Source organism: Xiphophorus couchianus, chromosome 19, assembly GCF_001444195.1.
Source record: "Xiphophorus couchianus chromosome 19, X_couchianus-1.0, whole genome shotgun sequence".
NCBI lineage: Eukaryota > Metazoa > Chordata > Actinopteri > Cyprinodontiformes > Poeciliidae > Xiphophorus > Xiphophorus couchianus.
Genome location: NC_040246.1, coordinates 1,189,732 through 1,205,620, shown reverse-complemented (window position 1 = coordinate 1,205,620; position 15,889 = coordinate 1,189,732). Strand labels below are relative to the sequence as shown.

The following is a 15,889-nucleotide window of genomic DNA, read 5'->3' as shown; positions in this document are numbered from 1 at the left end:
AAAAAAGTGAACAAGTTCCAGGGGTATGAATTGTTCTGCAAGGGTCTAAAGTTATCAAAAACCCGCCACACTTCTTTCTGTTTTGGTTTTTGGGACAGTGAAGGCATGAGGGAAAAATGTTTTGTTTCAATATCTTTCTCTTGACGAGTTGAGGAAAATGCACATTTCAGTTTCATCCATCATCCCTTTATCTCTTTGGAGACAAAATATATTCAGTAGATATTTTTTATATTCAATATTTACTGAATAGATGTATTCAGTAAATTTTAAAAAGTTCATGTTTCTTCAATAATAATTCACTGAGACAGATTAATTACACAGTGATGTTAAGCTTTTATTTCAGTTAATTATGATGATTTTCCATTTAAAGCGAATCAAAATACAACATATTTAGATTAGAACATTAAGTCAGATTGATAAAAAATACAGAAATGTGGAATTAAAAGGATGTTTAGCATATAGGTTGGCTCAACTCATTTCCACTGTCCAAAATGGGCAAAGGTCAAGCAGTAGTGTTTTTCCAACAGGTATTTTTACAACATGCAAAACTAAAATACAACATAAAAATATATAGATTAGTTTTAACTGATGCCGTGGCCTCAGCATTTGAGAGGTACTAAGCTGAGTTTACTTTAAGGGACTGTTTGCATTTTTAAAATATTAAAACTGATCACTGATGATCCTAACCAAAATGAGTGATACACGGATGTTTAAAAATTGACTTTCTAACATTCAGATTTCAATTGGTGGTGAATTCTTGCATGTAGGAAGTCAACCTATTACTGACACCTGCTGTCATTTAATGCTACATGCTACAATTTTTTTAATGCATTTTCTGTCATAAAAAGAACCCTACCAAATAATAAGCTACGCTATAGTACTTTGGAGGACCAATCCTGACATAATTATAAATGCAGAAATACATTTTTCACAACCCAAAGTATCTTTAACTTGTTCTAGTTTAAAAACTAAAACACTATAATATTATATCAATTGGAGAATATTTGAAACCAACCGTGTGATTTGTGAAACTTCAACAATGGTTGATTTCCATGTTTTTTTCTTTCTTTCTTTCTTTCTTTCTTTGTTTCTTTCTTTTTGCACCTGGGCCACTTTAGGACTGGCCCAGCTACAAAACAAACTGTTGTAACCTAAACAAGTTTGATCTGATGTTCTGAAACACTCAAGTGTGACCAGCAGGCCAACAACAGGAAACCAGGAAGGGGAGAAAACTTTTCCACACCACTGAAGGTCTAATTTACGAACTCATCTTGATCAAGAGGTTTCATGAGGCAGCTGTTTAACTGCAGCCACCTCAAGAGTCCGTGGGACTTGTCTGGAATAAAGGAAAATTAATCATATCTAAAATAGGGGCAGTAACCTATGGAAAAGGATTAGAGCTACTGAAAAAAAAAAATCTGACTCTTTTCTAAAAATTCTGATATTTCTCTCAAAATTCAAAACGTTTTGAGTTTTTACAAACAACTTCTCAGTTGTAAAAGGAATCATGGGGGAGCATTGTGACGACATGCTGATGGGGGAGTTTCTTAGAGACACAGGTCAATATCAAGGCGTCAGGATAGAGCTGTGAAGCAAAGTCATATTTCTTTAATTTCTGAAATATACAAAAATTTATCACAAGAGAAACGCTAAAACCAACAACTAATCAAATATTTTACAGTCGACTGCAGCTTTGCAGTTTGTTTATTCATAACTAAGCAACTTCCCTGTTAGCGTGGATTTTCATGTGTGCATTTAAGTTGGATTTTTGTGTAAACCTGTGTCCACAGAGATAACAACAGAAAGGTTTTTGACCTGTGTGGATTCTCGTGTGTTTCTTTAAACTTGATTTCCCTGTGAATCTTTGTCCACAGAGATTACAATGGAAAGGTCTCTCTCCAGTGTGGACGACCATGTGTTGTGCTAAATGTCCTTTTTGAGAAGATCTATATCCACAGATGCTGCAACAGTAAGATTTCTCTCCTGTGTGGACTCTCATGTGTCTGGTTAGACATGTTTTCAGGCTAAATCTTTGTCCACAGACATCACAACAGAAGGGTTTCTGTCCGGTGTGGAGCACCACGTGTTGTGCCAAATGTCCCTTTTGAGAGAATTTACGGCCACAGAGATCACAGCAGTAAGGTTTCTGTCCTGTGTGGACTCTGATGTGTCTGTTTAGACTTGATTTTGTGCTAAATCCATTTCCACAGAGTACGCAACAGTAAGGTTTAGGTTCCCTGTGGATTCTCATGTGTGCGTTTAAAGTTCGTTCATGGCTGAACATTTTTCCACAGTCTTCACAGTGAAACTTTTCTCCTGTCTGGACTTCTAAGTCCACGATTTCCTTCTCTTTCAATCCACTGTCATCCAAGGAGCTTAAATGTCCCGTTTCTGAATCTGCCATATGTCTCTGGAAAGAATAACAACGGAACAGTTGTTCGGTAATTTCAGAGACGCTTAAAACTCGGTCAACAAGGTCTTCCTCTGACTCAGGAGCTCTACTCTCCTTCCATTCACTGCCCATGTTTTTAGTTTTCAGTCCAGAGTCTGACAAGTGTGTCAGGTCAGAGACGGGGTACTTTACATCATCATCGTCCTCTTCATCCCTCTCAGTGTCTTCGGGCTCTAAGGAGTTGAAACCATCCCCATGATCTTCTATCTTGATGGATTCCCATTCATCGTTCTCTTCTGGAAACGCTCTGTATTTAATTTGGTCTTGATAAAACTGTGAGAGCAGAGGGGGATGTTCATCATCTTCTGTCTTTATGGCAATAGCAGTGATTGGAAACTTGAAGGTATCAATCTTCTCCTTCCCACTGAACTGCCCTCCCCACAGACTAATGCAGATTCCCTCCTGTTCCTCTTTTACGTGGTGGGGCTTTGGGTCATACAGGTCAACACAAGGTTTGTGGTCATCAGAAGTTTCTTCTTTAACTACCATTAACTGTTGAACATCTGCAAAAAACATTGAAGCACATTACACATTTTAGAAAGTATTTAGACTGCATCACAGACTTTCACGTAAAGTGACTCACTAAACATTTCTCGGTTTAAAAATTTTTTTGACATTGGCAACTATTAAATAATCCTCAAACAAAAGATAATAAAAGAAAATTCAAGCTGCAAGCAGCACTGAGCGGCTCTCGCAGTTGAATGCCTCTCTGACCGTGTAGCCACCACAGGGACTAGTTTGGGCGAAGTCCGACCTTCATAGACAAAAGCTATGGTCACTTCCTGTTTTACACGGTGATTTGCAACTAATTGTCAACTCTGTGGCAACCACAAAATGTCCACGAGTATCACATTTCACAGGTCAGAAACAAGTTTTAATTGAAAAAAAAATAGAGAGGTAGATGAAGGTAGGTTAGTTGTGCTAGCTTGACTTTGACAACCTTTACATGTACATGTGCTGCAGAATTTAGCGTGTTTCGGTTCAGTTAAAAAAAATTACCAACACGCCTACGTTCTGACATGTAAACATTTCATCAGGTGTTTAAATTAGCTAATCAAACACAGATGTGTTCAGATGGTCATTTACTAATAACCGCAAGATAACCATCAAGCTTCAAAACATAATATTGTAACAAACTGAATATTCTGTTCTTTGTGTGGGAAATGTTTGCATATTTTTTTGGTGTAATCTTTACAAGAAAGTGGAATGTGAATGTGTTGTGTACTGGTTTTTGTTGACACAAAAAAACTGATAGAGCTTGTTCCTTTTGTGTGTGTGTGTGTGTGTGTGTGTGCGCCCTGTTCAGCAATGTGGAATATTTAAAAATATGTAACTTTAACATGATGTCAAATTCATTTTACACAAGAGAGGAATGCAGATGGAGAGCAGGCAGTGAAGTAGCTAAGGATCTACCATTTGGGGGGAAAAAAAAGATACTATTTGCACAGTTTACGCCTCCTGCAGACATTTTAATGAAGGAAAGGGAAAAGGTTATAACAGAGTGCCAAAGGTAATAACTGGAGATGTGGATTTAAAATCTATATCTGAGGTCAAAAAGAGCGGAGTTTGCTTGATAATGGTGTGACAAAAAAAAAATTACATAAGAAATCTGATTCTCAAGACCACGATCAAAAACAATTTTACTATATTCCAAAATCCAATTTTAAAAATAAAATAAATCAGCTGTATGTCAGCCTCCATTTTTTTTAACTAGCTACTGTTTTTTTTTTACCTGTACTGTCTGACATTCTGGCAGACAGTACTAGAAAGTAAATGTATGGAAGGCACCAAAACAAGCAGGAAACTACAAAAGTGAAAGAGAGAAAGATTCAACCAGCCTCATCTTCGTTGAAGACAAACATTCAGACTGATTTTAGTCTTTTTTTGTTTTCCAAATTCCTGGGACAACTGAGCTTGACATGAGCTTCAGAAGAAACACTTTTTAAATACTGAACTTGACAGAAAAAGTATCCTTGCCATAAGTAAAGTGTACATGTTAGAACAGGCCAATGTACTGCCAGTGAGAACATAGTGTTTACTATATATTAACTTTTTCCATTTGTGAAACTTCAATCAAAGGCAATATTAATGCTTCTTTTTTGTTTTTTTGTTTTGTTTTTCATCTGGATCACACTAGAACTGGTCCAGCAAAAAGCAAAAAAAAAAGACAAGTTGTCCTGTGTTTGTGTGGTTAGGGGTCTCTAATTTGATTAGCCTAATTGTAAAGGCAAATAAAATACCACTATCAACCAATAATATATTTTTCGCTTTTTCCTGCAGGCGACATGCGCAGTACAGTGGACGCTGACGTAGAGTGACGTCAACTGATAATCCCTCAATAAAGCACTTTATTGATACTGCTTGGTTTCAAGCAGGACTACAGTAACCTTCGTCAAAAGAACACATTAATGCATTTTATACATGTCGCTGAAGACACTGTATGCAAACTTGGTAACATTTTTCTTTAAAGAATTTAGTACGAGTCGCGGGAGACCAGCGGCCTATGCGTGGTCAGTCTATCCGAGGCCAACACCAGCCGATCGGTGCTAATGGACAACAGAGGAAGTAGGTAATCAAGTGGGTGACCAGCCTGTCCAAAGCTAGTTACCGGCTGCTCAGTTACTGGTACCGGGCTAACAGAAATCAGATCCGTGGCTTCGCGAGAAGGAAGTAGCCACCGATGGGTGCACAATATCCCAGAAGCTAATCCACCTTAAAATCGTTTCTAGGCAACAGCTGACACATATATAAATAGAAAAAATATACAAACCTAATCTGTGTAGCAGAACCTTGGGGTTGAAACGAGCCTCCATGGTGTCTTTCAAGGTCGCTACGTTGGTGTAATTCACTGGGTTCAAGCCAGCCTTCGGTTGGTTTGGACCCGCGAGACGGCAAAACAAAAGCGTTAACCGTGCCTTCGTTTACAAATGCCTTTCAAAATAAAAGCACGCTTCCGGTTCACGGTTGATTCCAGAGTCGCGGTAAGAAAGGACGTTTAAGAGGGGCTTTCAAAGTAAAATACTTCCTGTTCGTGTGTTAGTGGCTGGAAATGAAATTTATGCATATGAATGTGAATCAATAAATTGTTTTTAAAAGCTAATGTATCTAGAAAGATATGCAATATCTCCAAGTCCATGTTGGTGATGCTTAACATTTGATTATTCAGAATCTTTCTAATCCCAGGTCACGCTTAGACAATACAAATTCCATTCCAAAATACTTTATTGATCTTAAAGGGAAATTAAATTGTCCTCCGCTTTACAATTTTACAACTGATCTGATGTGGAATTATATCCCTGAGTTGCTGTTCTTATTCCTGTTCTTATTAGAGACTTCTCTTCCTCCAGAATGACAAGGGAACTGCTCTAGAGGACACCCATCCAACATCTGATGTGGAGTTTTAACATGGAAACCATTCAGAAGAGGACATTTTAGCTACATTCTATTATTTTCCTCCCCCTATATTAACTTTGTGGTTGTATTCTGCTAAATAAGGATAATATGCAATGATTTAATTGAGAGCTCAGAATTTGGTTTCCAATTAACAGAGATACTCAGTTATTTGATTTTAATACAGCTTTGAGGCTTAATTTGAACCATGATTAGAACACATAAAACTATTTGTGACTTTTATGAAATAATACAATGATCATAGTAGTAAAATTACAATAGATTTAGCCACATATTTTTCATTTAGAGGATCAGAGGTCAGTAAAAAAATGTCCTGTTTTGCAATTCTACATCAGTTCTGGATGGCATTTGCTGTGTGTCACCACTAGGGTGACTCTGTCACCATCAAGTGAGAGAAGTCACTGGAAAACTCTGTTACAAGCTGCTGATGTAGACAGATTTCAGTTACTGTGATTCAGTTACTTATTGCTGGAAAACAGAGTTTTCCAGCAATAAGCATGTCAACTCATCACTCATTCATTTTTAATTCCTTTGTTTTGTTTTTTAATTATTATATTAGTTTTATTTATCTACATATTGCCAGGTTCTGGGAGCGTTGTTCTGTGTGCTCGATTTTCTCCTACTCTCTTCCCTGCAATTTCCACCAGAGGGCGCCCCGGAGCCAGGTGATGCAAATCATAGACATGAATAGACGCTTCATAGAGCGGGGTCGCCGGTTGCTGCGATACGTCATAGCGTCCGCCATATTGAATGTGGCCTATGTCCCGGTAAGCTAACACAAGTATATGGACCGAACTTCAGAAAGTGCCGTTCTACAAAGTATTTTAAGTTAATACCTGTAATTGACACCTTTTCTCACACACACTAATATATTTGGTAATCAAATAATTGACTAAAGACAGAGTTCCTAACTTTTGATGTGATTATTTAATTGTTTTGGTGGATTTCTGAATAAAGAGCACAATGTTTTTATTTGATAGAAATGATTCTGATCATTTTTATATTGACACTGATGAACAGACACACACTTTTAGTGTTTTATTAAAGAACATATTTACATGATTCCATAATTTAATGTGCATGTAATGTTTCAAGACAAGAAAAAAAATATTTTCTTGTATTTATTTTTTTAATATATATATTATTGATAAATGACTTAATGTGCTGTGTCACCAGTCATTGTCAAACATTAAACTACATATTTTTCTTACTTTTTCCCAGAAAAAAAATATTTATTACAGTATGTCAACTCCACTATTGACAGCAAAGAGGGAAAATAATTCTAATAGAGTAAATTATTTTATTTCATTACATAAGCTGCATTAATATACTATTTCAGATTGAGATAGATTAATCTTTAATATTTATCTAATATTTCAGCTTCATAATTCTCTAAACATCATTTTCGCTCTCTCAGGACCAACAATTATAGCCACTACACTCCTTATTTAGTTGTACCGTTCTAATCTTACACTCCAAACAGAATGCTGGACCAATCGTAATTCTGTCTCCTGAAGCAACTCTCTGCTGACACAATTCATTTATTTTCTATGCAGTGCATCTGGAAAGTATTCACAGCAATTACATATCTTATGCTACAGTCTTATTCTAAATTGTATTTAATTCATCTCTTTCCTCGAAATTTTACACACATATCCCACCATGACGATGTGGAAAAACGTCAGCCGGAAAAGGCGCAGCGCAGCTGTTTTACAGCGGCAGCTGTTTTGTGCTTTCGTTCCACCATAGACCCCGGAACAATTCCTGCACGGTAACGGTTGATATCCGGGCGTATTAGTTGAGCACGCATGCTGGCTGTCTGAGGTTTCCCTAGTCAACAGAAAAATGCAGGTAAGGTATAATAAAGGGGCGATTGCCACACTTTTTATGCAAGTTGTGCAGGTTTAATGGTTTAGGACCCATAGCAAACCAACTCGTAGACAACAGTTAGCAGTAGCTAACTTTGCTTAACTTTTTTGCGCATATTTACGCCCAGTTCTCTTATTGGCAGCCCAGGGAAAGGAGCTGGAGTCATTTTATATCTCACAAGCCACAGTGTAGTTTGTCTTGGCCGCATATAAAGTTATACAGCTCTGGGCTCTTTTGTGTAGCGTGGACACCATCGAAAGAGCCAAGTAATCAGTACTTTGCGTATTATCTTCTTGGTCAAGCACGTCCGAGCAGTAGACTGGAAGTAAGCGACGCCGGATACCAGAAATTGGATTGGAAACCAGTAAACAGCGTTACATATAGGAACAGCATTACTAAGGATTAAATTCGTGTTTAAGGCTTTCTCTACTCTCCGGGAGAATTAATTCAGAGTCTAGCATTAACACATCTTATAAAAATAGTCACATAATTTGTGTAAATTTAAGAAAAATAGTATTTGTTAATATGGTGCCAGAGTAAATATGGTCAGATAAGCAGTGCTGAATCGAATGCGCTGAAGTATAGCAGCAATTCTGAATGCAGTTTAGATGTTTTTTTTGTTCACGTTCAGGTGTTGTAAAGAGAAAAATGTGTACATGTACATTTGCACACCTATATTTTATTGTTGCATTTCAAGCTTTGTGCAAATGGTATTATGTTTTCTTTGTGTGAGATTGACAACATTTTATGTTTATGACATACAAATAAATTCTATTGAATGCATTTAAAGTCCTTAACATCAAGCTTGATCTTACTTTCAGGGCCAACACATAGTTTAATAAAACTTAATTGTTAGTAGCCCACTTACACAGTCCTATTCGACAGACTCGCGTTGGAAAAAGCTCACATTGGACATGAATGACGTTGCCAAAAATCCAATATGTCACATAGACTAAGTGCAGAAGGAAAACGAAAATAGAAATATATCACACGTGATATCGTCATTGCAAGATATTCTAATGGCATGCAGCCCTAGTGTGAACGTTTTGATGTTGATCTGGGGACAGAATCTGTGCTCTGAAGCCACAGTGGAGTCTGGAAGCATCACTTCAGCCAAAGGTTTGAAATCAGGGAACATTTCTCTAATTGAAGAAATCAGATTTCAGCAGCAGGAAAAGGTCATTAAGTGAGGCTGAAATGATAATAAAGTTTAACTTTGCCTACAATATCACAAATGAAGAACATTCCTTCTCTAAGTTTAAGTCTAACATAATTTTTCATAATAAAACTTTTCATTTTATTAGAAAAATAGCTTGAGTGCAATGAAATGTCCCATTTGAGGTGTTCATAAGACATTTATTTGACATAACGCATAAGTATTTGCACTTGTTATTTAGATTTTGTTTTAGCATTTTATCATTTATTGTTTCTTGATGTTTTAAAGTTTAGATTTCAGCTCACTGAAGCACTTTAAACACCTTTTCAATAAATTACCAGTGTTGTAGATTTGTGTTTCACATGGAGAACTTTACTAGATTGTTTACAAGTTAATATTGCCTTTCAAATTCAAAGTCAAAAATTCTCTATCAAATGTTGCAGTAACTCATAATTCTTCAATTATTTACAAGCAATGAGAAAAAAAATCAATACATGTCATGTTCCGGGTTTTTCTGTGTATTTATTTCGAGTTTCTGTCTCTGAGTCTCCATGTTGTCCTGTCTCCCCTTGATTGTTCCCAGGTGTTTCTCCTCCCCGTAATTACCCTCTGTGTGTATTTAATCCCACTTGTGTCCTTTGTTCCTCGTCGGGTCCTCGTCGCGTCATTCTGTCTGCCTGTTCGTTTTGCCACGCGTGTATTCTGTTACTACCGGTGTGAGCCCTGGCTTAAGCTCAGTCTTGTGGACCGTTTGGAGCATTATTTATCATTAAAACAACCATCTTTCTCTCTTACCTGGGTCTCAGCGTCCGCCTCCACCACCACTCCCACAACACTTTATGACAATACATGGAAAAACTGCAGTGATTAAAGCGATCCAGTAAAAACTTGTGTCTACCTAAGAAATAAAAAAGTACAAAAGTTATTCTGGAACCCTGATCAGGGTAGACTTGATTGAATGTTCAGGAGTCTATCATGTTGCATGTCAAGGGACCAAATTATCCATTAGCTGTAGAATGAGGAAAATACTAATGTCTATAAAATTCATTGTTGATATCTGTTGTATTCCAATCATTGATTATTTTTCTTCTCTTTTAAACAGAACCCTCCGAATCAAGAACTCATCCACCCATCTTGCCATGACTGAAGCTGTGACTAGTGGCCCAAGTGGACCTTCAGGCATACTAACTCTATAACACAAGGAACTTTGATTGTTCCCTTTGGCCGTTATAATATGAAGTGCATGCTTTTGGTGTCTTGCATCACTCTAAGACACCTTAATGAGGCATGCCCACCACCCCAAAAATGATCTCTGGTCCATTCTGGCTCCACCACTTTCTGGACCCTGTTAGACCACATCAGACCTGGTCCAGTGGCTGTCCTAGACACCACACACCTGGCTTTTCTCAACTCGTGTACCTTTTTAAGCTGTCCATCTAATTCTCCAAGACATCCTCAAGATTGAAAATGATTGCAAAATTGCTAACGTGAATAGGAAGGCGGAAATCCTTGGCTGAACAGCTTGTACAAGCAAGGTTGTTAGAACACAGCTTGCTCAAACCAATATCTCCTGTAGGACTGATCAACACATCACATCAGTAGCCATTGCTTGTAGGTGTCCCTATAAGAAATGGTTAAACTGAGAAAAAGCTTGGTGAGTCACTAAAGTCACTCAGTCCAGGCTGCAGTGTAAATACTTTCTAATGCGCATAATGTGTTTTAATGTTTTGTGCAGGTGATAAGCAGATGGTGGTGGTTAAAGAAGAAACTCCTGAAGACTCCACACCTTGTGCTGATCTGCCTGACCCAAAGCTCCTCTTCAGTCATGGAAAAATGTTTTGAGAATGATTCAAATGTTAATATTTACAAAGTCTACTGCTTCAGTTTTTATAACAGCAATTTGCATATACTCTAGAATGTTATAGAGTGATCAGCGTAACAGCAATTAATTGCAAAGTCAATATTTGCCTAGAAAATGAACTTTATCCCTGATAGGTTTATTTTAATTCCTATCTAGCAAGGATTCAGACCAGTCGTGATTGTCTTTTCTGCAGAAACGAGGGAAGATCCGAGACGCGACAAATCGCTGTAAAACACTGTCTGGGATCAACTCTGCCAGATCTTTCTCTGCATTTGGCTTTATTAGAAAATACAAGGAAGGAGGTTGGGCCTTCTCACATAGTCACACAAAGAATTTGACCAATGACCTTTTTCTACAGGGTGCTCTGAAACCTTCTGTGGCCAAAACACATTTCAACTTCATTGCAGCCCTGCCTTAAAAGGACCAGCTAACATCGTTTCAGTGATTGCTTCATTAACACAGGTGTGGGTGGTGATGAGGACAGGGCTGGAGATCAATCTGTCATGATTAAGTAAGAATGACACCACTGGACACTTTAAAAAGAGGCTGGTGCTTGGCATCATTGTTTCTCTTCTGTGAACCATGGTTACCTCGAAAGAAACACGTGCAGTCATCATTGCACTGCACAAAAATGGCCTAACAGGAAAGGAAATCGCAGCTAGAAAGATTGCACCTCAGTCAACAATCTATCGCATCATCAAGAACTTCAAGGAGAGAGGTTCCATTGTTGCCATAAAGGCTTCAGGGCACCCAAGAAAGACCAGCAAGCGCCAGGACCGTCTCTTAAAAGTGTTTCAGCTGCGGGCTACCGGCAGTGCAGAGCTTGCTCAGGAATGGCAGCAGGCAGGTGTGAGTGCATCTGCACGCACTGTGAGGCGGAGACTCTTGGAGCAAGGCCTGGTCTCAAGGAGGGCAGCAAAGAAGCCACTTCTCTCCAGGAAAAACATCAGGGACAGACTGATATTCTGCAAAAGGTACAGGGAGTGGACTGCTGAGGACTGGGGTAAAGTCATTTTCTCTGATGAATCCCCTTTCCGATTGTTTGGGACATCTGGAAAACAGCTTGTTCAGAGAAGACGATTTGAGCGCTACCACCAGTCTTGTCTCATGCCAACTGTAAAGCATCCTGAAACCATTCATGTGTGGGGTTGCTTCTCAGCCAAGGGAGTCGGCTCTCTCACAGTCTTACCTAAAAACACAGCCATGAATAAAGAATGGTACCAGAATGTCCTCCGAGAGCAACTTCTCCCAACCGTCCAAGAGCAGTTTGGTGATGAACAATGCCTTTTCCAGCATGATGGAGCACCTTGCCATAAAGCAAAGGTGATATCTAACTGGCTCAGGGAACAAAACATAGAGATTTTGGGTCCATGGCCTGGAAACTCCCCTGATCTTAATCCCATTGAAAACTTGTGGTCAACCATCAAGAGACGGGTGGACAAACGAAAACCTAGGAATTCTGACAAAATGCAAGCATTGATTGTGCAAGAATGGACTGCTATCAGTCAGGATTTGGTCCAGAAATTGATTGAGAGCATGCCAGGGAGAATTGCAGAAGTCCTGAAGAAGAGGGGTCAACACTGCAAATATTGACTTGCTGCATTAACTCATTCTAACTGTCATTAAAAGCTTTTGTTACTCATAATATGATTGCAATTGTATTTCTGTATGTGATGACAACATCTGACATACACACATGAAAACCAGAGGGCAGCAGATCATGTGAAAATATAATATTTGTGTCATTCTCAATACTTTGACCATGACTGTACATAAAGGAGGAACAGGAGGGAGTCTGCATTAGTCTGGGTGGAGAGCAGCTCTGAGAGAACGAGGAGAGTCATGCCTTCAAGTTTTCAGTCACTGCTACTGCCATAAAGAGTGAGGATGATAAACATTCCCCTTTGCACTCACAGCTTTATCAAGACCAAATTAAAGACAGATAGCCTCCAGAAGAGAACAATAGCAGATAACCAATCATGACAGATGGAGATGGTTCCAACTCCTTAGAACCTGAATGGAAGGAGAGTAGAGCTCCTAAGTCAAATAAAAACTTTAACAAGCCTTTTAGCTCCTCTGATGTTGCCGAAGAATTTGTTCATTGTTCAGTAATTTCCCTGCTGGGATGAATAAAGTACTTCTACTGTATTGTCTCTCCAGAAACACAGATTCCGAAATGGGGCCAACCTCGCTGGAGAATAAGGAATGTTTGACTGAGAAGAAAAATATGTGCTCACGAAGGAAAGTCCAGACAGAATTGAAGCTTAACTGTGAAGACATTGATAAAACATTCACCGGAAAAGAAGCTTTAACAAGGCATGAGAAGATCCACACAGGACAGAAAGATCTTTGTTGTGACCTTTACAGAGTCAGATTCAGCTGCAAATCATATTTAAACGCACATGTGAGGATCCACACAGGACAGAAACCTTTCTGTTGTGAACCTTGTGGACACAGATGCAAGCAGAAGTCACATTTAAACACACACGAGAAACCACACCGGAGAGAAACCTTTCTGCTGTGATATCTGTGGTAATAGATTTGTCGAAAAATCCTGTTTAAACAGACACATGAGAATTCACACAGGAGAGAAACCTTTCTGTTGTGTTGTCTGTGGACAAAGATTTGGCCGAAAATCACATGTAAGCACACACATGAGAATTCACACAGGAGAGAAGCCTTTCTGTTGTGAACTTTGCGGACATGGGTTCAGCGGAAAATCACACTTAAACACACAAGAGAATTCATACAAGAGAGAAGCCTTTCTGTTGTGATCTCTATGGACACACATTTACTGAAAAATCTAGTTTAACCAAACACATGAAATTTCACAAAGGGCAGAAACTTTTCTGTTGTGATGTCTGTGGACAACTATTCACCGTAAAATCTAGTTTAAACACATACATGAAAATCCACACTGGACAGAAACCTTTCCGTTGTGATCTCTGTGGACAAAGATTTGTCCAGAAATCACTTTTAGACCGACACATGAGTATCCACACTGGACAGAAGCTTTTCTGTTGTGATCTTTGCGGACAAAGATTTAGCCGAAAATCACATTTAAATGCACACGACAATCCACACAGGACAGAAACCTTTCCATTGTTATATCTGTGGACATAGATGTAGCCTGAAGTCAAATTTAACTAAACATATGAGAATCCACACAGGACAGAAACCGTTTCGGTATATGTCTGTGGACAAAGTTTTAGCCTGAAGTAAAGTTTAAACAGGCACATAAACATCCACACAGATCAGAAATCTTTCTCTTGTGATGTTTGTGGCCAAAAATTTAACCGAAAGTCACATTTAAACACATATATAACAATCCACACAGGACAGAAACCTTTCTGTTGTGAACTTTGTGGACACAGATGTAATATAAAATCAAATTTAAATGCACACATGAGAATCCATACAGATTCTACAAATATTTAAACTGCACACCTGCAGTTGGCTGTAATATATGTATCCGTTGCTATGAAAGGTCATCACTTGTTGGTTTCTGCATTTCTCTCGTGGTTAAAAATGTTATTTTAGTCTTAAAGCATTTTGTGAATTTGTTTGCAGTTGCATAACTGGTGGTTTCTTATCCAGTCATGTTTTATTCACTGTCTCGTCTATGGGTCAGGTTGAGTTACTGTCAAGTATGCAGGTGCATGTAAGTAGGGTTTTACCAGGTTACCAGTTTTATCAACTGCGGTAGCAATTTCGCTCCAACTCCTCCTCTTGTCATTTCTGTATTCTTTGCATGTTGAATAAACATTAATGTTGTTTCCACGTATCATCTCCAATGTCTGCTGGACTTCGGGTTGCGAAGTAACGGCGTAAAGCACGGAGGAGAATCCGCACTTTCTGATTGGCTGCCTGTCACATTCAACAGGCTGCGTTAAGCTCCCAGAGGGGGAAAACCCCTGATTTAGATCGGAGCGGCAACGACGATCTACCATAACACACCACACACTACAAGATGATCGGTTATGAAATCGAAAGCGACAATCTTAAAACGACCAACGTTCTAAGATTGTTGTAAGAGGAAAATCAGGGTAAAAAATCCTGAAGTGTGAATTATTGCATCAGGTAGTTGATGTGCCCTTTTTCTCTATTTAAATCTAATTATTACTGAAGGTCAACATAATATACAGACTTCATAATCTGCACTCTTGGTTAAATGCAGTATTTATTTCCACTTTCCCTTTATGTTTAGTTTTCATTCAAGTACATTTTTTGTTAATGGAGACTGAGAATCCATTTTACTTTTGTTTTTGGTTGTTTTGTTTATTTTGTTTATCAGCTCCAGTGTTAAATATTTTTTTGAAAATAAAGTGTATCTATCTTTGGCAATAAATCGCATGCATTATTACGTCATTTCCATTAAATCAGTGTAAAAAGGTCTTCAAACAATATTATCGTTTATCGCAATAATTTTTGAGACAATTAATCGCTCAGCAAAATTTGTTATCGTGACAGGACAAAAATCCCAAACAAAGAAGTAAATCTAAATGGGGTCAGCTAATGGGAAAAGAAAATCAAGGTACTACAGCCTAATTACAATACAGATTGAGATAATGGAATCCCGCCAGAGCTGTTAAGAAATAGATGTCTTCAAATTTCATGGAAAACAATCTCAATCGGATTTATTTCCACTGAAGTGCACATCTCAAACAATATTCACAGCCATTTTGATAATATCAGAATCTTTATTTTGTTCAAATAAGTGTTCAGAGAAATCCAAACTTTACAAATGAATCGAATGGGGGAAAAAAAATAAAATGTGTTGTACTTTTAACACTGTCGTCTCTTTTTCCTCTTTTAGCAAATGGTTCCATCACAATATATATTTCACAAATATGAAAACATTAGTTAAAGGGTGAATCTCTGACACTTTTTTTTAACATCAGAATGTCATTTTCTACAATATCAACTATGAAGCAAATCAGTGTTTATAGATAGCTGATACTTATGGTTAAAGAATTAAAAATAGTAACTGTTCTGGAGGTTTGAATTTGTAAACCTCAAAATACTGTTTGAATTTTGTTGTCCTTGTGACAATGACAATAAAGATTTATCTTATCTTATCTTATCTTATTATTCACATCTGACAAATGCTGAGTAGTTTTAAAATGTCCAACAGCTGATA

The 15,889-nt window shown here is 38.0% G+C and overlaps 1 protein-coding gene and 3 long non-coding RNA genes across 4 annotated transcripts; 2 read left to right on the top strand and 2 right to left on the bottom strand.

The window, feature by feature from the left end:
* Positions 1-309: 309 nt before the first annotated feature.
* On the bottom strand, positions 310-5,396 carry LOC114134794 (gastrula zinc finger protein XlCGF57.1-like). The gene is made up of 2 exons (XM_028001615.1): positions 5,223-5,396; positions 310-2,955 (listed from the first exon to the last, which is right to left on the bottom strand). The coding sequence occupies exons 1-2, from the start codon at positions 5,263-5,265 to the stop codon at positions 1,715-1,717; spliced, it is 1,284 nt and encodes a 427-aa protein (XP_027857416.1). The 5' UTR covers positions 5,266-5,396; the 3' UTR covers positions 310-1,714.
* Positions 3,362-6,840, top strand: LOC114134816 (uncharacterized). The gene is made up of 2 exons (XR_003593474.1): positions 3,362-5,017; positions 6,447-6,840. It is a non-coding gene; the product is annotated as an uncharacterized LOC114134816 (long non-coding RNA).
* A 5,569-nt stretch (positions 6,841-12,409) lies between these two features.
* LOC114134809 (uncharacterized) lies at positions 12,410-13,570 on the top strand. Its single transcript, XR_003593467.1, has 2 exons — positions 12,410-12,630; positions 12,910-13,570. It is a non-coding gene; the product is annotated as an uncharacterized LOC114134809 (long non-coding RNA).
* LOC114134820 (uncharacterized) lies at positions 12,523-14,460 on the bottom strand. Its single transcript, XR_003593477.1, has 2 exons — positions 14,096-14,460; positions 12,523-13,678 (listed from the first exon to the last, which is right to left on the bottom strand). It is a non-coding gene; the product is annotated as an uncharacterized LOC114134820 (long non-coding RNA).
* Positions 14,461-15,889: the final 1,429 nt, after the last annotated feature.